General features: G+C 43.2%; 1 protein-coding gene across 1 annotated transcript; it reads right to left on the reverse strand.

Annotated features, from left to right (window-relative positions):
- Nucleotides 1-10,232: 10,232 nt before the first annotated feature.
- On the reverse strand, nucleotides 10,233-22,422 carry cfap221 (cilia and flagella associated protein 221; the record flags this gene model as incomplete). The annotated part of the gene is made up of 24 exons (XM_083681241.1): nucleotides 10,233-10,496; nucleotides 10,688-10,747; nucleotides 11,115-11,228; nucleotides 11,848-11,943; nucleotides 13,105-13,205; nucleotides 13,912-14,070; nucleotides 14,456-14,614; nucleotides 15,170-15,277; nucleotides 15,438-15,518; nucleotides 15,700-15,791; nucleotides 15,963-16,050; nucleotides 16,179-16,274; nucleotides 16,629-16,718; nucleotides 17,743-17,830; nucleotides 17,941-18,052; nucleotides 18,162-18,294; nucleotides 18,423-18,552; nucleotides 19,636-19,795; nucleotides 20,450-20,553; nucleotides 21,134-21,234; nucleotides 21,465-21,560; nucleotides 21,660-21,746; nucleotides 21,945-22,045; nucleotides 22,293-22,422. 24 exons carry the CDS (start codon nucleotides 22,420-22,422, stop codon nucleotides 10,358-10,360), a joined length of 2,625 nt encoding a protein of 874 aa, XP_083537367.1. The 3' UTR covers nucleotides 10,233-10,357.
- Between the last annotated feature and the right edge of the window lie 121 nt (nucleotides 22,423-22,543).

Consider the following 22,543-nt stretch of genomic DNA (forward strand, 5'->3'; position numbering starts at 1 on the left):
ACAGATTGAAAACCGACAGTTTAAGTGGTGTGCATCATATTCTATTGAACGGTATGTCACTGATGTTGATGACACTCAACAAGCACAAATGGCTCCTTCCACCTACTGTGTGATTAATTCAAGTAAATCAAAGAGACTAAAAGAAAAAAAAGGTTTCAAAATTGGCAGTTACATGGATACAGTTCTGTGGTATTAAATGTTTGAATACCACTGGGAAGATTTACTAGTAATAAAGCCAGTTCAAGACAGGTGGTTTATGCTGTAAGCTTCTTGTAGGTCAAAGCTTTGTGTGTTGTCCAAGAGAGAAGACTACAAATGATAGATGGATTTTTAGATTTAAATCTTGAATTTTAATTTAAATGGTCTTACGGTTATAATACTTTTGAGACCCTCACAATTGTCAGAGGCATCACCATCTAAAACATTCTCAGTTTCACATTTGGAGGCAAAACTCTTGAAGACTGCAGAGAGAAATATGGGAATGTCTGGAATATGGTCTGCTGTTTATAAATTACATAATACTTCAAGGCAATATGGCATGGACAGCAATGAGAAAGTCATCAAATAAAAGGACTCTGGACCAGTTGTACTTACGGACTTAAAAAGGGGTGACAATGGTTGAAACATACAGTTGGCTTTTATAGGGATATTACTCCAAATATGGATTGTTACTCTGCTTGTGCAAGAGTGCAAGAGAGCACCAACCCCATGTTTAAATGAAGACATCCAACACAGTTCAGTAAAAAACACATACAGTACATTTGATGATAGGAGATGATAATGACAGCTCTCAATAATTGCTTTTGCAACTGAGCATTCAACCCCATATTTAAAGAAGACATCCAACAGAGTTAAGTAAAAGGAATCAAAACACGTACATTTGATGATAGAAGATGGGAATGACGGCTCTCAATAATTGCTTTTGCAACTGAGCATTAATTATTTCCTTTCATTTTCCATCTCTAACTACATAAACTCTTTTTATGACATGAATATTGCATTGGGAAAATGATACCCAAGAAAAAAACGTTGGCTATCACCAACACTTTCCCTCTCCAAATATTGATACATGCAAGATAGAGTTTTAGGTCACTGTGACATTATTTTGTTTCCAATCAAATGCAATCCCTCTCTTTAAAATGCAATCCCTCTCTTTAAAATGCAATCCCTCTCCAGATGAGGAAGCGAGTGTTTTCACGCCAAAAGGATTTCTTTGTAAGGTAAAGATTGAGTCATTCTGTACCTGTGGAGCTTGGCGTGAGAACAGCCTGCTGCTCAGCAGCAGCGACAGTCTAGGGACAACCTAGAGGAGGGGCGGGGAGCAGCATGACTCAACACAGGTCTGTGGAGAGACAGACGACTCCCCCACAACCAAACAGGAAAAACAAAGCCACTGGTTTGATTTACCTCGAATACATGGTGGGTTGTTCTTACCATCTATACGCTTGCCTACGCTGAAGTGCTGTATATCTGATTGAGAGGTCAGGTGTTCTTTGTTTTGAAAAACAATCCAGAACCAAAGACTCCCTCCAAAGTTTATAATTGTATTCAATGCATGCATCGTACAGTGGTATATAATATTGATTACCAGAGTAATTTGCTGTCCCTCCCAGTTTTGTTATTGTAGCTATATATTTTTTTACCAAGAATAAGAATTGTTCTAATGAGCTTCTTTTATCATAATTGGAAAGTACAGACTTGTCCAATGTCAGCGTCTAATATTAGGGAGTTACAGTATGAATACCTTTTAATACTTCAGTATAGAGACATTTAAGAGGAACCATTACATCCACAATGTTAAGGAATTGCAGTGCCAAGCTTGACAGTGGTCCCTCATGTGAACTGTACGCTCTGTGGTTTAAATAAGTAATGTTCCTTCTGAAAGGTTCGCCGCTCGGAGGGAAACTTTCCTGCAGTTCTATCCCAACAGGGAAACTTAATGCGTGGGACTCTCACTTCAAGATCCCATGTTTCACTCCCACCGGAGAAGCAGAGCAAATCTTTCATAAAGCCACAACCAGGCAAGCCTTCTACGCTAACCTCTTTTTCGCTAGCTCCAGCTCTCATATGAGCACTAGCGGGAGGCTGGCTGGACGGCAGTAGGAAATCCATTGTGCTGTGCAATAATGGAAGTCAGGAATAGCTACGGGGCCTTCCTATGTTGTCTGCTTTCCTAATACTGGCACTCCACTGACAGTGTCTGATGAAGAAATAAGGGTTTCTTACTTTATTTGATTGCTGCTTTACACAACATCTGTGTGAAGGTGTCAGAACATGGGAACAAATATCTTAATGGTATTTACACATCAGATGAGAGGTAAAGGTGTGTAGATGTGCGAGACTTGTTGTGCCTGATTAAAGAGGTGTGGGCTCTTTCTGAAGGAAAACGCTCCCGCTCTCATGTGACTGACTATGCTATCAGCCATTACTCTCAATGCTTTCAAATTCCATCATGGATAATATTCCATAAAAAACTCAGATCAGCCATGCACATTTCCTGGTACAGTACATGCAGATAGCAAGCTGTAGGTAGCAAGCTGTGAGTTGCACAAAATACACAACTGCCATACTGTATCACGCATTCCCAGTGCTAAGAGAAATAGCCCTACACCTCCTGTACCCCACACAATCATCAGAGTAACGACACGCTTTAAAGCCTATCTCAGAGTAGAGGCTAGAAACGCTGTATTGTGATAATAAGTGGGGGGGTCCTTAACTGTACATTTATTTCTATCTTTGGAAAATGGAATAAAGAACGCTTAGGATTAATTCAAGGGTGAGGAGGATGGTGTTAATTGCCTGCTTTGTGGTGGTTCAGCTGTGTGGTGCTGGCACCACGCCAGGTCTTCTGTCCCTAGAAAACCTTGCTAGCTCATTCCTGTTCGGTGTTGTGGATAAACGAACAGATCCTCCTTCGCCGACACAATGACACCGAGATATAATGCACTGTTCAATATACAGTAGACATGCACGTGAATGTTTCCAAGATACCCCGGGGAATTCAAGGCTTCGCCACTGCTGTGATGAAATGTGAATGGATGATACATACACTGAAAACAGGAGTGTGTGTAGAAATGTGATGTAGGGTGACCTCTATAGGGCATCCAGTAAATACAGTACAGTTTGTATTGGAAGGGGCATGTTTGGCCAGTGGGTTGTGTGTATGACGATGGGTTAACATGGGACTGAGGCGGCTTTTGATAAGGTTTTTCATCATTAAAGCATCGATCTGTGTGCATGTTGAAGACCTGAGTAAATGAAAGAGACTGTGTTGAGTGTTGACGTGGTTGCCCGTTTTCTTCCGTGATTTCATCATAATCATGAGGCTGTTTGATTCATGCATCAAAATATCACATGACCCCCCAAGCAACCCAACTGCGCTCTCCTTCTGCGTCATCATCCAAAAAGCGGAAAAATGTCAATATCAAACAGCCTTCGGTCGAGCCAAAAATGGAATCAATCATACAGTACAAAGGTAATGACATCAGCTGTTAGTGTTGGGTTTTATTAGGCAAGTGTTCGGGAGAAGCAGTAGAGGGAAATCAATAATTCTGCCCATCACAGGCTTATCTGAACAAGTCCACTCCGCTGTAGTGATTTACAGAGTACAGGAGCCTGAGGTCTGTTTTAGATCAGGGAGGCAGGCTGTGTGCTGCAGGTCAAGGCCTGCTGGAGGATTGTCACGTCACATGGGTGCAAGAGGAGCTGTCGACACACTGCAGAGCACAGATGTACTATGTCTGTATGTGGTCTTTACTGGCGTTTACACTGCAGAGCACAGATGTACTATGTCTGTATGTGGTCTTTACTGGCGTTTACACTGCTGAGCACAGATGTACTATGTCTGTATGTGGTCTTTACTGGCGTTTACACTGCTGAGCACAGATGTACTATGTCTGTATGTGGTCTTTACTGGCGTTTACACTGCAGAGCACAGATGTACTATGTCTGTATGTGGTCTTTACTGGCGTTTACACTGCAGAGCACAGATGTACTATGTCTGTATGTGGTCTTTACTGGCGTTTACACTGCAGAGCACAGATGTACTATGTCTGTATGTGGTCTTTACTGGCGTTTACACTGCAGAGCACAGATGTACTATGTCTGTATGTGGTCTTTACTGGCGTTTACACTGCAGAGCACAGATGTACTATGTCTGTATGTGGTCTTTACTGGCGTTTACACTGCAGAGCACAGATGTACTATGTCTGTATGCGGTCTTTACTGGCGTTTACACTGCAGAGCACAGATGTACTATGTCTGTATGCGGTCTTTACTGGCGTTTACACTGCAGAGCACAGATGTACTATGTCTGTATGCGGTCTTTACTGGCGTTTACACTGCAGAGCACAGATGTACTATGTCTGTATGCGGTCTTTACTGGCGTTTACACTGCAGAGCACAGATGTACTATGTCTGTATGCGGTCTTTACTGGCGTTTACACTGCAGAGCACAGATGTACTATGTCTGTATGCGGTCTTTACTGGCGTTTACACTGCAGAGCACAGATGTACTATGTCTGTATGCGGTCTTTACTGGCGTTTACACTGCAGAGCACAGATGTACTATGTCTGTATGCGGTCTTTACTGGCGTTTACACTGCAGAGCACAGATGTACTATGTATGTATGCGGTCTTTACTGGCGTTTACACTGCAGAGCACAGATGTACTATGTCTGTATGCGGTCTTTACTGGCGTTTACACTGCAGAGCACAGATGTACTATGTCTGTATGCGGTCTTTACTGGCGTTTACACTGCAGAGCACAGATGTACTATGTCTGTATGCGGTCTTTACTGGCGTTTACACTGCAGAGCACAGATGTACTATGTCTGTATGCGGTCTTTACTGGCGTTTACACTGCAGAGCACAGATGTACTATGTCTGTATGCGGTCTTTACTGGCGTTTACACTGCAGAGCACAGATGTACTATGTCTGTATGCGGTCTTTACTGGCGTTTACACTGCAGAGCACAGATGTACTATGTCTGTATGCGGTCTTTACTGGCGTTTACACTGCAGAGCACAGATGTACTATGTCTGTATGTGGTCTTTACTGGCGTTTACAGTGATCTGCCCATGATGTCGTCATGTTCTGTATTTATGGACTAAAAAGTGGGGATGGATGGAATTCTCTCTGGACTCACATGCAATCACACACACACACACACGCACACACACACACACACACACACACACACACACACACACAAACACGCACACACACATACAAGCACAAGCCTGCACGCTAATGCCTGTACACACACGCAAACACACACATGCACACGCACATGCCTGCATGCAAATGCATGCACACACACACACACACACACACACACACAGACATATACACATCTACAATAATCTACTCTGCACAAAATGCCTAGGGTGACACCCTCTCTAATCCCCTGGTTGTGCTTCATCACTCCAGTGCCATGGTGATCCTGAGGGGATTCTCAGCCAGCTGTGCTGTTGTCACTGATATTTGGGCAGATTATTTCCATGGGCGGACCATGTATGTCTGGTCTGCACTCCTGATTAATAACCAGGTTGGGGTAGGGGAAAACAACCTTTCATTTTGATAAGACTGTTTGAAAACGTGACTTGATTTATGGCACTCAAGCTTTGCTGCACACAAGCGCAGGCACGGTGGCGGAGGGTAAAGGTTGTGCCTGGGGAAGTCACCGTGCGTGTGAACTACACACCAGCCGAACACTTGCTAGTTAGATAAGCCCCTGCATGCAGTGTGACTACAGGGTCATCATTTAAAACCTCTCCCTTCAACCCAACACATCTCTGATTGGTCAGCTAATGGAGGACAGGCTAGACTGCGGTGTCCTATGAATGACTTCGCTTTAGATCCATCGACCAGCAACGTTGATCTGACGGTGTTGAAGTGAGGCATGTACTGTACAGTGGAAGAAAATGGGGCAAGTATATATATGTCTGATGTGACTGAGGTAAACGATAAGTATAAGCAACATGAAGCACACATGTCCAGTGTCCAGCACAGCCATGTGGGTGCTGAAGAGACAGGCCTTCAGAGAACACTGTAATCTGTGGCCAAGATTAAGTAGGTCCTATGTGCTTAATCCCTGAGCACACTCTGATGAAACCCCAGCGGGCTAAATCCCACATTGGAATGGATGTTTTAATTGAAAGCATTCTATAGCACTACTGCTACCAGAGGCTTGTCTGCCCAATGCTTGCAGTTGCATGGAGCAATCAGCAAAATCTAAATAAATGATGAAAAAAATAAAATACATTTGGAAACCAGCATTATTTTGCATGTCATATTTTTGAGAATGGAGTAAGGAAAGGGTATGTCATAGCCTTTACCCATTGGTGCTTTTATTAGGGTTGGGAGGATATGCTCCATTGAGGGCTTTAGCACCACCTGGTGGTCACTTAACAATCATAATATCCTGCAGTGGCAAGGTTAGCCATGTACAGTATGTGAATAATGATTTCTGTTTTATCAAATATCAAATATTTCTGGCTGTGCTGCTAGGAATAAAATGTTTTGGATAAGTTATATTTAAAGTATATATCTTGATTTCAACTCTACTAAATGACACTTTGCACATAGGGTGGAAGATTGATAGATGATAGATTGTTTTAGGGATTTAAGAATTAAAATAGATAGAAATAAAGGAAACGATACAAACTCAAGCCAGATTCATTCATATATGACTGTAAACAAAGACTCAGATAAAAATGGTTGTTTTTGTGGACCTCCTCCTGTCTGGTTGTTTTTGTGTACCTCCTCCTGTCTGGTTGTTTTTGTGTACCTCCTCCTGTCTGGTTGTTTTTGTGTACCTCCTCCTGTCTGGTTGTTTTTGTGGACCTCCTCCTGTCTGGTTGTTTTTGTGGACTTCCTCCTGTCTGGTTGTTTGAGATAGACTGTCAGCTGAACAACCATCAGCAAACAATTCTGATCCAAACCTGAGTGACTGTACAGCTTTGTGAATCACACACCAACACTACCTTTATGTTCTTTTTACCATTCCATTCTTGTAGATGTTGATACTCACTTTATCATAGAATTAAATCAAACCAATATTCTTCAGTGAAATGGTTGAAGGACCTCACAGGGAAGAACATGCTATCGATGCAAACACAACTTATTACTGAGCTGCTGACAGTGTGACTTGTTTGCAGCATCGCCTAAAAAGCTACAGGGAGGCAAAAGACAGTTTTTTTAGGTACAAACCCAAATTCAAAGTCACTAAAGATGAGATACAATACAAAAGGCTTAAAACATGAAGTTTAAGGATTATACAAAACTGTAATCCCGACATTTTACGGAGTGAATATCCCAAACTATTTGACTAGATTACTGACGTCATCTTCATTTTGTTCATGTTCTATTTTACAAAAATAGGGGGTTTCAAAAGTTGATTGTATTGCACATCTAATCCATTGTATTAAAGGCAAGGGGCATGATTTAGACAAACAGTCAAAACTGGCTGCAGAGAAAAATTAAAGTGACACAAAACGTAAAACGGAAATAGGAGAGCTTAGTCTATCCAATACAGAAACAATCCAGGATAAAAGGCAGAGGAAAGCATGGTGACATTCAGGTGGAACTTTTAATTATGTTCTTTCCTGGATATTGGCAGATTTCAAACAGCAACATTTTTAAAGAACACTAATGTTTTGCAGTTAAACAAGCGTGAGATTTTCGAAAACAGGCAGGCGTTCTAAAATAATATTGTAAGTGAAGTGCATGGATAATAATAATCATCAATCACCATTTCCACTGACATATTGCTGAGATGGGTGACATGTTGAGATTATGTTGACAGCAATTCCTGATATGATAAGTTATATTGGTCCTCCCCCTGACGTGAGTGAGTGAGAGACTTTGACACCAATAAAAACATTTTCACAGCACTGAAAACGTGGAAATACACAAGAGCTGCTGACAACTGTGCCAGTTGTCCTATGCCAAATAATTCAACAATTCTTAAAAATGTAATGACTTATTCTAACATCAACATCTAGATACGAGAGAGCACTCTACGTTTGGAGGAACGCTCAACTGAAGTCCAAGAAATGGACTCTGGTAAGCTATGAGCAATGCTTAGTGACTGGTTGCATACTGCACAGTATACATATATGTAAAAAATTACATTCCAAGTCTACCTACTGTTGATACTTATAGTTTCCCTGTATGACCTTTCTATCAGTGGATATAGTTTGTCAGATATGCACAGCATTGGCTGAAAGTATGACTGTTTTACAGCTGAGAAGGGTCACATCTCAGAGTTGAGAATCATTCTTCTGGGGAGCCGATACTCAGGGAAGAGTTCGACTGGAAACACCATCTTGTGCCGAGAAGTGTTTGGAGCTGAGACTGAAGAGACTGTGCGGGGAGAAGCTGAAGTGTTTGGGCGGAGGGTTACTGTGGTGGACATCCCTGCCTGGAGGGGGCGATATTTCCCCCTGGACTCCCTTAAGAGTGTTAAGCAGAGATTAGCGTTCAATGTGTCCACGTGTTCTCCGGGACCCCATGTCTTCCTCATGGTCATACCAGTGGATCTGTTGAGGGGGAAGGTGTGGGTAGTAGAGGAACAGCTGGAGTTCCCCATTGATAGCATCTGGCAACACAGCATAGTGCTGTTCACTGGTGGGGATGGCCTAGGGGACGTGAACATTGAGAGGTTTTTAGGGAGAGAAATGAGGCAGCTGGTGGAGAAATGCAAGAGCAGGTACCATGTTTTTAACAATAAGACCTGGGATGACGGCACGCAGGTCAAAGAGCTGCTGGAGAAGGTAGAGGAGGTGGTCTTTGCCAATAGTGGGAGATGCTTTGAAATCAACGAGAAAGTCTCAAAGGAGTTTGAGCACAAGACCATGGAAATTGAAAAACGGGCAACAGATAGACTGCAGAAGGTCCAAAGAAGGAGAGAGACACTCAGAGGTCTTATCTCAGGTAAGGGCCGTCATTTCAACTAAAACTCTATATGTGTAATCTGTTGTTTTGACCCATTTGTTCTGACAAACCACTGCATTTCTCCATGGTTTCCTTTGGTTGCAATATGTTTCTTTGTCTCACTGACAGGAGCAGCCAACAGACTCACTGAGCTCAGGATGTTGCTTCTAGGGGGTAAATATGCAGGAAAAAGCTCAACAGGAAACACAATCCTGGGCAGGGAGGAGTTTGGAAGCGAGACCAAGGCATGTCAGACAGGCTGCAGTGTGGTAGCAGAACTGCAGGTGACTGTGGTTGACACTCTGGGCTGGGACTGGCGCTCAGCGGAGGACACGTCCGAGTGGGTGAAGAAGGAAGTCGCACGCAGCGTCAATCTGTGTCCTCCGGAACCCCACGCTTTGCTCCTTGTGATCCCAGGGGATGTCACCCTCACTGAGAGTGACAGACAAGCTGTGGAGGAACACATGGGGCTACTGGGCCTGAGGGCCTGGGAGCGCACGCTGGTCCTGTTCACCATGGGGGACCGCTTCAGAGAGGTCACCCCAGAGCAACACATCGAGAGCTGGGGGGCCGTCCAGTGGCTCGTGGAGAAATGTGGGAACAGGTACCACGTCATCAATAATGAAAACAGAGCTGACAGGCAGCAGGTCACTGAGCTGCTAGATAAGGTTGAGGAGATGATTGTAGGGTATGACACGGAGAACCTACTCAACATGTACCAGCAAGCAGAGAAAAGCAACAGAGGGCTGAAAGAGATATGTGAGAACCAGCAAAGGACAATAGAGAAGATGAGGCAAGCGATCCAAAAGAGAGATGCAAAGATTAAAGAGATGGTGGACAGTTACATGGGAGAAATTGAAGAGATTAAACAGATATGTAAAGAGAGGGCCAAATAAATCAAGGAGGAGACTGAAACACACATTTTAGCACAGCTATTGCAGTGACAATGCCTCCTGCAAAATAATGTGATGACTGCTAACGCACCACGCTTTGCACCACACTGAAACCTGCAGGGATAGTAGTTTGTCATTTTTGCCACAAGATGGGGCTAAAGTAAGCCAAATAAAACTTTACCACTTTCAACATGTCTGAGTGTACATATGTTAGAATGTCCCATGTTGACCATGACACAATCATATTAAACCTTAATTTGTCATTTTATTTATTTGCCAGGAATAAAAGAACACCTGAAACGTAGGCATGACATGAACATTTCTGTGGATAATGCTAATATACAGATATATTGTAAAAGGCCACACAATACAAGTGAGCTCTGCCAGATGAAGTGAGCACTACACATCGTATCTAGCACCTACAGTACATTCATCAATCAATCCAAGTGGGTATATGTGAAAATGTGTAAAAAGTTGCAAATGTTTAATTTCCAGCGTCCAACTTTGCCACGTAGCAAATAAAGAACTATTTGTTCTCTTGTGGAGATGCCGAACTACTAGTCTTTCCCATGACTTTCAAGTGGTTAAATCGCGCCATCACCTTGGAGCCCAGTCTATTGGTGTGAGAGTTCAGACACGACTTCAGCTGCTGTTCTCTTGACTCCCTGGAGAAAATATAAGAACTGCTATTGTTAACCAAACACACAGATGTTACAAAAGCAAAAATGTCTATTTGATTAAAGAGACCATGAGTGATAGTACAGCAGCTGTTAATGACAGAGACAGACTGGGTGGGGTGGGGTGGGGTGGGGTGGGGTGGTGTGGGGTAGGGTGGGGTGGTGTGGTGTGTTCTCACATGGGGGTTGTCCCTGCGCTGAGTGGCATCATCTGGGTAATCTTACATGGGCTCAGAGAGCTGGAGGGGGGTGGGGTACAGGTGGGTAGTTATTGATACCTGAGAAATTTGGTGTGTGTGTGTGTGTGTGTGTGTGTTCATGTGTGTTATGGCCATGCCAGTATAGATATCCACTGAGATGATGTGTCCAGAAGCATTTTTGGAACCTTTTGGGGGACAACGAAGCAGTCTCCTCATTTGCCTCAATGTAAAGTAGCCTATTTTTTGTCTACCTCCAATTTTTGCCGTGACAGCTTCATTGTTCCCCAAAAGGGGCATGCCTGCGGTCTTAAACGTCATCCTGTGTATATATATACAGTATATATTGCTCTCTGGGATTAGAGGTTAAATAATGTGCAAACAAAGATGCATGGCCACGGTCCTGTACCTGCTGTCATCTTTACTGCCGTCCTCTCTGGGCTGTTTGGAGGGTACACTCTCTGACAGGTGGAACTCTGCTCTTATCATCTCTGGCGTGAGAGACACTCCCGTGCTTTCAGACCTGGTAAAACAGGTCCCCATGAACACAGTAAAGACTTCCCCTTCACAGGAGCCAGTATGGATTTCTGACTTTTACAGTCGCCCTCAGTAGCCGCTTTTCGACAGCGGGGAAGGTGTGTGCCTTGGTAGTGGCCGGCTCGTGCTCAAAACCCAGTGCTTCGAGCCCAGTGGGCAAGGTAGTTTGAATTTCCACAGCTGGGCTTTCTAGTCCCGCCCTGTAGTATGGTTTGTTTAAATTATAGTTCGAACCATCCGGTTACCGAACAGGTTCCGGTAACATAAGCATTTTATGGCAATTTAATTCGTAAAAAGTGCTACTCATATCAATTTGCTTGCGTAGTACAGCAAACTTGGATTGTGCTTTTTTGTACCAGTTTGCTAGCTAACTAAAGCACTTGGTTGATAACAATATCCCGCCCTTGCTCTAAACCGCACCCCTGGCCCTGTTGGGCCTCATAGGGACCAGGCATAGAGGAGGCCAGAAGCCAGAGAGCACCAAATAGGCCCGGAGTGACTGGGAAAAGCAATCGGCCTTGGCAGGCACTGGCACGCACGGTGTAAGCCCCACTGTGGGAAGCCGGCTAATGAGGGGTGATGTGAGTCCTGAGTTTAGTGCTTACGGCCCATCGAATAGCTCTTCTCTCAGATTCTCAGGAAGACCGTTCAGAGCAGCGGGGGCCACAGCTGGAAGCATGTCGGTGTTAAATGGGTCACACCTGGTGGAACACACACACACACTTAGCCTTCAGATGAAACCTGGAAACATTCTATCCTAGTTTCATTCATGCATTGTGTCTGGTCTCATTGTGTTAGGACTAGCTACTGTAGGCTAGACAGGTACAGGGTGCTGTTTAGACAGCTCACTGTCACATTGCACACTCCACACCTGTGTGGGGGGGTCAGTGAGTGGTGTGGGGGGGTCAGTGAGTGGTGTGGGGGGGTCAGTGAGTGGTGTGGGGGGGTGTTTGGACGACAGCCACACACTGTCTTAACACATAGTGGTGAGATCCAGATCTAGATTTCTTATCTTATGCGTTAACATTATTCTTTTGGATAATTTTTGTGTTATGAGTTATTATTTTTGCGTCCCATTCAGCCAGCCTATAGGCAAGTCAGAGGATTTTATAGAGGCTATTATACTGTATCTTATTGTATATGGCTTGTTGTATTCCTTAAATATATATGCAGCATTTCACTTGGATTTGTTTGGACACTAGTTCAACAGAGACTAAGATTATAGTTTATTCTTAGTTAGCTTTGTCTTGAATAGACTCCAGAGAGTCTGCAACCACACTCATAGATCTTAAACACGGGAACAAATTCCCAGTCCCCCCTCACCCTGTAAATATGGAATAAATCATTGTGTTTCCACTTGCATGACAGAAACACTGGCATTGGATCTATGACATACTGTACTATCTGCCTTAGAGAACTTCAAAAAAAAAGTTGGAGGTAGAAGTCCTGAAGCACTGTGAGCTAAAACATGCAGGTTTTGAGAGGTTCACTTCGACATTATACTCATAATGTTAGTATGTTATACTGATAATGACAGCATTATCAGTTGAAGTGTCTAAGCACCTCAACAAGCATAGCGAAACGTGTTCACGCTTAGCTTTCTACCATTACATCTCAGCTGTGAACTGGGGGGGGGGGTAAGGGTCAACGACAGTCAAAACAGGATAAGCTCCTGAACAGTGCACAATCGTGTTGAGAGGAGCACACAGTGTACTATGTACTCATAACATACAGATGAGCCATCACACATCAGTATGATGGTCTTCACCGGTCATCAGCTATGTACTGTGTGTCAGTTGCATGTTGTTTCATGAGACACCGGTATGACTGCTGTGTGTGTCGAAGCGGGGTGCCACCCTTACACGCGTGGGGCCCAGTTACTGGTGAGTGTAGGAGTGGAGGATAGGGTTGCCAAGGCAGCCGATGGGAACTTCTTCCAGGTCATCACACCTCGGATCACATCCTATTGTTGATCAGGAGAAGACATCTAGTGTAAAACAGTGGCTATAGCTTCAGTTGTCCCCGTTCTAAAGAGGCGTCATGGTGGTATTTCAGAATTGCCTGCTTTTTAGCTTGAATATACACTCACCGAACACTTTATTAGGAACACTGTACTAATACTGAGTAGGGCCTCCCTTTGCTCTCAAAACAGCCTCAATTATTTGTGGCATTGATGCCACAAGATGTTGGAAACATTCCTTTGAGATTCTGGTCCATGATGACATGATTCCATCACGCAATTCCTGCAGATTTTTCAGGTGCACTTTCAAGCTGTGAATCTCCCGTTCTACCACATCCCAAAGGTGTTCTATTGGATTCAGATCTGGTGACTGGGAAGGCCACTGAAGAACACTGAACTTATTGTCATGTTCATGAAATCAGTTTGAGACGATTTTTGCTTTGTGACATGGTGCATTATCATGCTGGAAGCAGCCATTAGAAGATGGGTAAATTGTGGCTATGAAGGGATGCACATGGTCAGCAACAATACTCAAATAGACTGTGGCGTTCAAGCGATGATTGATTGGTATTAATGGACCCAAAGTGTGCCAAGAAAACATTCCCCACACCATTACACCACCTCCACCATGAGAAGGTGTACAGGTGTTCCTAATAAAGTGTTCGGTGAGTGTACACTTTAAGCTGTGCTTGCACTGAAATGGACTTACCGTTTGGTCCAAAAACGTTTTCTGAGTGTCAGGGGTGTGGATCCCAACGATGGTGCTCTTCGGGATGGTGTACCTGGGCAGGGGGCAGAGGTGGAACTCCAGGTCACTCTCTAGGTAGAGCGGGGTTGCTTTGAAGGCATGGAGGCAAGGAGCAGGGTTCTACAGCACAGGAGACACAACATCTCAAAGGCCAGATAGTAATATGGAACATGATCTATGCAAAATGGTCTCAATGATCCGGATCACCAGGCTAACTAAATAATTGAGATGATTACTTTGAGAAAATACTTTGAGAGTTGGTTAATTACCAATGTTGAGAGACGTCAACAGAAACAACATGACAGAACTGCTCCACCAAAGCATATACAATCTTATTCATGAACACACTTAAATGAAGCCCATGCAATATGACCTCATGATATAATTAATAGGTTATATCATTGTGTTATTACCATTTTATCATGTAATTACTAAGTAAGTACCTGGTAATGTATGTAATGTTAAATAAAGTGCAACAATCAGGTACGACAAGATGTGGCCTTACAAAGATCCTGAGTGGGTGGGCGTAGGGGGGCTTCAGCAGGGCTTGGGGGATAGTAAAGCTCAGGCTGGGGGGCTCGTCCTGCTCCAAGTCCTGACAGTCCTCTGCCTCGGCCACCGCAAGCTCTGAGGGAGGACGGATCACCATAGGCAGCAGCTCATCCTATGAGACAACATCACCTCAGCAACCAGCACAGAACACATAACAACAGAGGTTTATCAGTCCTGTATCACAGCTATGCTGCCAAGAACGTACAGTGTTTGATAGAGTCTACTGGACTGTGTGTAGTCACGGAGGGACTCTTAAGAGTTCAGAAGGAGAGCTGATCATACTTCAGTAGTGTTTATCTAATGCTGAATAGGGACATTCAGTTCTGGAGAGGGGAATGCACAATATGCACAAGACATGGGAAAATCCAAAAGTATGGTAAACACTGGATCTAGTGCTGTACTGTATGTGTGTGTCGTCTGACCTGGCCTGGCCTGGAATTGCTGTGCTCCATAATCTGCAGTGTTTGCTTTTTCTTTCTTTTGGTAAATAAGCATCTACTAATGGAGGCCAGAAGACAACAGAGGTCACATGGTGGTCACATGATGGTCTATCATCTATATAAAATGCTTCGGATTCATTTTCTTGGATATACATTTTATATCTGTGTATCACACTGTATGGACACGCCCTTTCTACTTCCATGATGAATCTGTGACAGTGTATCACCTTTGCTCCTGTGTGTAGCGTCTTGGGCAGGGTCAAAGGAATGTAGTTGGCTGCTGCCTCAAAAGCAGACACGGGCTGGTACCCCATCAATCTGTAGTGCTGCGGAACCTGCAGAAGTAACACAGGTAATGGAAGAGAAATGTGCTAAATGTTACTGTACCGTTTACAAAAAACAAACCTCTTCCTGCAGTTGCCAATTACTGGGTTGACTGTTTGCAGTCAATTCGAGGAGATACAAATATAGAGCCCAGTTGTGGCATATGTGTACCTTAAGACTGAAGAAAGGAGTGTGTGGTTTCACCAGGACCTCAATGGGCCTAACAGGGACTGCGCCCAATGCATTTGGAGCCTGGAAATATCAGGAAGGCAACAGGTGGAAGTTATGATCAGCTCCACAATGTGCATCATTTCAATTCATGCCTCTAGTCTAACTGCTCAAAAAATAACAGTCAAATCAAACCAATTCACTAGCAGTCTATACAATATAATGACTTCTCATTCAAATGTTGGTTAAGGACCAGTGCACTCACAAGTTCATCTGCCTGGTTAGGAAGGGAGAAGGTGGGGAAAGCGAAATGAAGCACATTGTCTGGTGATATCTTCAGTAGAGTCTTCTCCTCAACTAAAACAGAAAAACATATCTACAATGTGTCTGTGCTCTTTTTCCACGTCTAAATTCACATGTCAATTCACTATCACTGACAATGGAGGCACTGTACAGTATTTAACTTTTTAGCATGTTATTTGCGGCAGAGAGAATACTTCATCCTGGCACATCTCATCTCTGCATTACCTCTGACTCCTCTGGACAGCCTCTTCATGCTCTGACTCAGCTGCCTCAGGGAGACAAGTCTGTTGTTCATACGACATCGAATCACGACCTGCAACACAAGTGCCTTGTTTCATGAGGATGTTGGTCCCATACCTAGAAACCCTGCTCGCATTGCTGTGCACTTTCTTCAGTACCTTAGGGTTCAGTACCTTAGGGAACAGAATAAGGGTTCAGTACCTTACGCGCTGCCTGTTGGAAGAGCCTCAGGGCTCTCTGCCTGACCTCCAGTTGACTGCAGGGGTAGACGCTGAAAGTTGGCGTGCCCTCAGGTGCCTGTGAGGGGCAAACAGACAGGATCATGGGTAATATCACCGTGGTGCCTGTGGTGACTGTGGTGCCTGTGGAGACTGTGGAGACTGTGGTGACTGTGGTGACCGTGGTGACCGTGGTGACTGTGGTGACCGTGGTGACTGTGGTGAATGTGGTAAGGCAGTCAGACTTAGTGTAAAATGCGTCTCAATCTTGCTTGAGCTTTCTCATCTGCTGTATAAATGATATATACAACTACAGCAGCGGCTACGAGTCTAAATAGGGGAAGACACGACATTCTGCTGGGAAAGAAGGCAACGTGAATTCCAGTTGATGCCATGTTAGTGACATGACAGGGCAGTTTTGAGATTTGCTTACCTGTCCTGCATGGCGCAAAGCACGTCGGTTACAAAGCTTGGGTTGACCTTTGGCAAAGTCCCCTTCCTTCCTTATCTCTCCTCTTCTGATCTGGGAAGAAGACACAGCAGCTGTCATGTTAAAAAGACAATCCAGATGAAAAGAAATGCAGTACAGGGTGACGCACACTGAAGGGAGGTGAATATTTTGGTCCTGGCCTGAGTTCAAGATTCCAGAGACGCATTGAAGGAGTTTATCCAATAGCCAAGTGGTTGGCCTCTCCTCTCGTTAAAACAAAGAGTTCCCATAAAGCATGAAGTGTGTAAATACAGCGTTATAAACAGAGAGGGGAGAGGAGATTGGAGGGGAAGTGCTGTTAAGTGTCCATGAGAGTTCTGTCAACTGTTCCTCTTCCAAAGAGGCAGTGCAGCAACAGAAGTGTATGGAGGTGTATGCTCAATACAAATGTAGAACCAACTCACTGCAGCTTTGCCACAAAAATGGAAGGGGCAAATACTTAAAAGAGGTCATTAATTAGTCGGTCTGTGAACAACAATTCACACCACAATCCCTTCTTTTCAACTTAAACAAAAAGATATTGCTACAAAAGAATGCTCTAATTAGAGAGGTTCAACACCTTTGTAAAACATCTCAGTAAAAAATAAGGATGTATTACAAAAGGAAATAGTAAAATGGTAATATTCTAACTCTATTTACTAATTTCAAAGCTGATTTACCCCTTAAAAAACGTACAGAAACAAACGTTAAAAAAAGAAACAATGCAGCATCTCTGACACAAAGCTAAAGATGTGACATTTCATGTAATGTGACCATGGCTGAATTTACACATCCTTTGCCGGTGTCAATAAAACTAAAAACGAAAACCAAGCATATTGTAATAGTTACCAGGCTTTTTGGCTGCGCAAAATGCTGCAAAACGGATCTAAACAGAGCATTAATAAAATAACATGCAAAATGTTTGACATATAACACGTGTCAATCTCAGCTGGAAAAATATATGTAGGCAGACATAAAGTAAGTAAATACTGCAATTTACTTTAATCTCTTTAAGCAAGGATGCATTAGCCATTGGAAAGCTCTTAGAAGACATTGTAGCAAAGAAGACTTACTGTACCATATACTCATATTCTGCTACGTCTCTCTCCTCCATAATCTGTGTCTTGGTCTGTGCTAAGACAGGGTCCTTCCCAAGGTGAACTTGCCTTGATCAAAAAGAGCAGAGGTGGATGTTTACAAAATCCTCAACTACCATTTTGACTGAAATACAACACATACTGTAAATGATCTTGAATGAACCCTCAGATTTCCACACCATCTGAGGTGATTGGCCCTCTCCTCCTGGACGTCCTGTCGGACCTTGTTCTCAAAGAAGGCCTCCTTCATCTGCCTGGTCTGGAGCCCCAGCTTGGTTTGGGACATCATCGCTGAATCACATCAGAAAGACAGGCATGGTTATAAGCTGCGTTAGCATTCACTCAGACTACCTGCATCCATGAAAACAATCTTCATGACAGTATGGCCCTGTTCGTATACCTTGCCGCAAGTCTTTAGAGCTCATTTTGTCTGTTTGTTTTATGAGCATCTTGGCCACTCCAGCAGGGGTTGACACATCCACTGCAGCCTTCAGGCTCGGCTGCACATCCGCATCTCTCACCTCCCTCACAGCCTGTTGAAAGAGACACACTGCATCACACAAATCACACACCCGGTCGCTCAGTATTGATATCATTATCTGTATGAAGACTCTTTCTGTAAATTGACATGTGAGCGCAGCAGGAGAATTTGCTGCAGTACCTTTGGCTTTTCAGGTGTCCTCATTGACCTGAGCTTGGCTTTGGTCAGAGGCTGTATCGGAGTGACATGTGGAGGCCCTCGGCCCGCAGTAGACAGCCCTGTCCCATGGCCCAGGGCTCCCTCCTGTTGACTGAGATATTAACACACCTATACATTTCTATATCAATAATGTTATCAGTACTGTTTATATGGCTTTGTTTTTGCATCACTCTCATGAAATCATCCAAAAACATATGACAAATAACTCACTCACCTTCATCAGCAAATTATTGTTTTTGATATTATTACCCCCAAAAATATTTAATAAAGCCAACGATTTATCCATATCTTGTTGGTCAAAAAAACGGAAAAAAAAAATAACATTGAAATATTTGATCCAACACATATCCATTGAATGCATTCCTATCTTGATCTTGAGTGCAGTGAGTTCCCTTAATAAATTATTAACTTCTCTCAGCCATAACTCAAAGGAGTAAAACAGATCGAGTCTGAGTGATGGATTACATCCATTTTCTCATGGGAACAAATTCAAGGATTATGTTTTATACAAAGTACAAACAAGAGCAAACTGTTTATCAGTGTACATAAACGTACAAGTGCCTTCGGAAAGTATTCAGACTTTTCTGTTTCTTTTCTGATTCCTATGCAAATCAGAGACCCTATAAAAACGAAGATGTTAATTCCAAAATTGCATGAACTATTATCCTTGCATTAAGATGGACTCAGTCCCAACTTATTGAGTGATTTGTTGATGATATTTTTGCATTTTACCTAATCTTAAGAGTGTCATAGCAAAGGGTCTGAATACTTATGTACATGAGGTATTTCTGTATTTAAATTTTAATACATTGACTGAAATTTCTAAAAACATGTTTTTGCTTTGTCATTCTGGGGTATTGTGTGTGGACGGATGGCAAATTCTTTTAATTAAACACAACAAGTTTTCCATTCTTATCTGAAAACAATCCTTTGCTTGGCAAATCCTGAAACTCACATTGATACAAAGGTCACAAAAGCGATACCAACCCAACATAATAGGACCATAACTTTGATGACCGTATACTTTGATGACCATATATAAAATATAAAGTCTTGTCACCGTCACTATGACCTGGTTGTGGTGGCTTAACGCTGGACCAATATTGATGAAGTTGAATTCCAGTGTTGGGCAGATATACTGTATAGTAATCATTCACATGTCAGATGTGTGTACCTGAGCGCCAGGTGAGGCGAGGAGGATCCGCTGAGGGTGCAGACGTAGGGTTTGGAGTTAAACTGGGAGATCACCACCTGTAGGGTGACCTGGAACGTACCATACTGGAGTGGCTTGAACGTGACCATGACCTCCACCTTCCCATGGGCAGGAATGACTCCTATAACACAACACAAAAAAACACTCATAGAACTGACCAAATATACAGACAGAGCTTGCATTGCATCTCTCTTCTGAAAAGGCCAGACCAGGAACAATTTGAAACAAACACTTGTGCGTCACGCATCTGTAGCAGAAGAACACCGAGGACGGAATTCTTGGACAATTCTGCCCAGTCTGAGGATGTTTCTAGTGAAACCGGACATCCAGCACCACTGTCTGGACAGCGTTACCGTGCCAGAGACAAAGCAGCACATGGGAAGCTGTGCTGGATGCACGGCACCACAGGCTGCTTTGTGTCAAGGTGGCAGTCGCAGGCTGGGAACATATTTTCAGTTCCACAACAATGGATACATTGGTGTTGAAGTATAACAGCTCTGAGGTGATGGGTTGGGTAATGAGCTTATTCTGGTGGATGAGTTCAGAGTCTGTTTGGTCTGGGAACTTAGAATGTATACACGGTCCAAAGTTTAAAAAAAATCACCTTCAAGGACTAACAGGGAAACTTTAACCTCATACTGTATGAACCATGAATTAAAAGTATGCTTAGGCCGAAATATAGGCAAATAATGCAGTCACCAGACGTATCATTATCTACTGTAGCTAAGACAGGGATGTCATTGTCATCTTGAATACAATTCTTGATTAGAGTTACCTGAGAGGGGCTGGACAGAAAAGGCCTTATGTGGCTGGATGATGTACACCTGGAACTCAAAGTCAATGGGACAACTGCAGCTCAGGGGAATGGCATGGCTGACACTGGAAGATGTAATGGAAGACAACAAGAGAGTTATAACATAACCCCAGAGAGAGCAACACCCACAAACAGCTAGGCTACGTTATGTGTAGCTTATTCCTACAATGCAATCCAAAGCTAAATCAAATTCAGGCCACAGCTATTCAACAATCAACGCAGACCAGATAAAAAGGCCCTCTTTAATCGTACGTAAGTTATCTGTCTTGACAAATGAACTCCAATGCAGTGACCTCCAACCATCTCAGTTCATTAGTCGGTAACCCTAACCCTAACCCTAACCCTAGTGTCAACAGAGATTATTCCTAATAATAATACAAACTTTTATGACCCGTTATTTGACCATAACAATAAGGGTTGTGTTTATCCCTCAAACAAGCCTTTAGTCGTCACTTATCCTGTCTATCATTCAGGCTATTTCAGAAACGGATGCGTAGCCCGTGAGACAGGCGGCGTGGAGGGGATGAGGAGTGAGCTTAGAAACGGGGATGAGGGAGGCCCCACAACTAATAAGGGCTACATGCCATTAAAAAGGTGGTTGTGGTTGTTTAAGGACAAAACACAGACATTTTCAGAGAGCCTCACCTCTGGCCCAGAGGGACAGCCTGTAGGCTGATGTGGGATGGGATGTACAGATCATCAATAATGGGGTAAGCATGGACTGGAACAAGCAGATTCTCTTCTCCCTGGAATGAGAAAGAAGAACATCATGCTAACATCCCTAATGCTTCCGTTTCTTGGAGGATTCCGAGCACCCGGGAACCACTGAACACACTTTCATTTCTTTGTAACACAGAAAATCCCTCTTAAAATTGGCAGTTAAAAAGATGAGTTGTGGTCGTTGAACAGACCACTATACATTAAGCAGCATGGCAAACTGAGCTCAGTAGAAATACAACCAAGCAGTGGTTCCTACCTTGCAATGAACCCGAATACAGTCATAGAAGTATCGCCATTCATCAGGACAGAAGTGCACTTTCACCGTGTAAGAAAGTCCTGGGACTAGTCGATGCTACATAAACACATTTTATGGAGGGAATAATTATCAATACTACATAAGTCGAAGAACATGTAATTTTCATGACATTAAAAAGTAACAGCAACAAAATACCTTTTTGGAGTATCTAGTTTGGAAGTACTTTGTTTGGGTGGGTAGAATATGAATATTTATCACTTCAGAAGAGATGTTGATTAGTTTCTGAGAAAAAAAAAAAAAAAAAAAAAAAGAGAGATTAATTTGATATTTTGTGCAATTAAAAAAAAAACATTCAAAATGCATATTGATGCAGAGGCTATGTTTACATTAAAATCGACCTAAAATTCATGTGTTTTTGATATTTGATATGTATTCACAATTTCTCTTTGTAAAATGAATTAACTGATAACCTTCACTGACCAAGACCCTTCGGTAATCCTTCCCCAATTCAAAACCACTGAAGTGCAGCACTGAAGGTTCTGCTTGAATTATACTGTTGCTCTTCAGTTTGGCATAGATTTCTGAAAAATCAAAGGATAACACATGATTATGAAGGACAGTAGATGACATAAGAGCACATGGTTGTAAAAATTAAACATAACACCCCACAATAAAGTGGGAGATTTTAGAAATGTAATTTAGAGGCTAGGTAAGAATGACCTACTGCTGCTTCCTATGTGAGATTGGGCGTTTACTGAATAAGAAGCTACTGGATAATTGTATTTAAAGTACAGAGTTGTGAAGAGGAGAGGGGTGAAGTGGTCGTACTGGTCTCTAGTAGGTGATGAGGGACATCAGCTCCAGTCTTGGTCTCCTCCACCAGTTGGCCCAGTGGAAGAGTGGTCTTCTTCCTAGAGGGCTCTGTGAACGTCTCTGAGGCAGAGTGGGCCACTTCCATCCTGCTCCTCTAGTTCAGTGAAACCTTCAGTGGAATTGTGGCTGAAGGAGATCGTGAAATATCACATTTGCTCGACACTAATATAGCCCGGCCAGCTTACATTTCAAGCATCATAGCATGG

This window comes from Argentina silus (genome assembly GCF_951799395.1).
Source record: "Argentina silus genome assembly, chromosome: 11".
Taxonomy (NCBI): domain Eukaryota; kingdom Metazoa; phylum Chordata; class Actinopteri; order Argentiniformes; family Argentinidae; genus Argentina; species Argentina silus.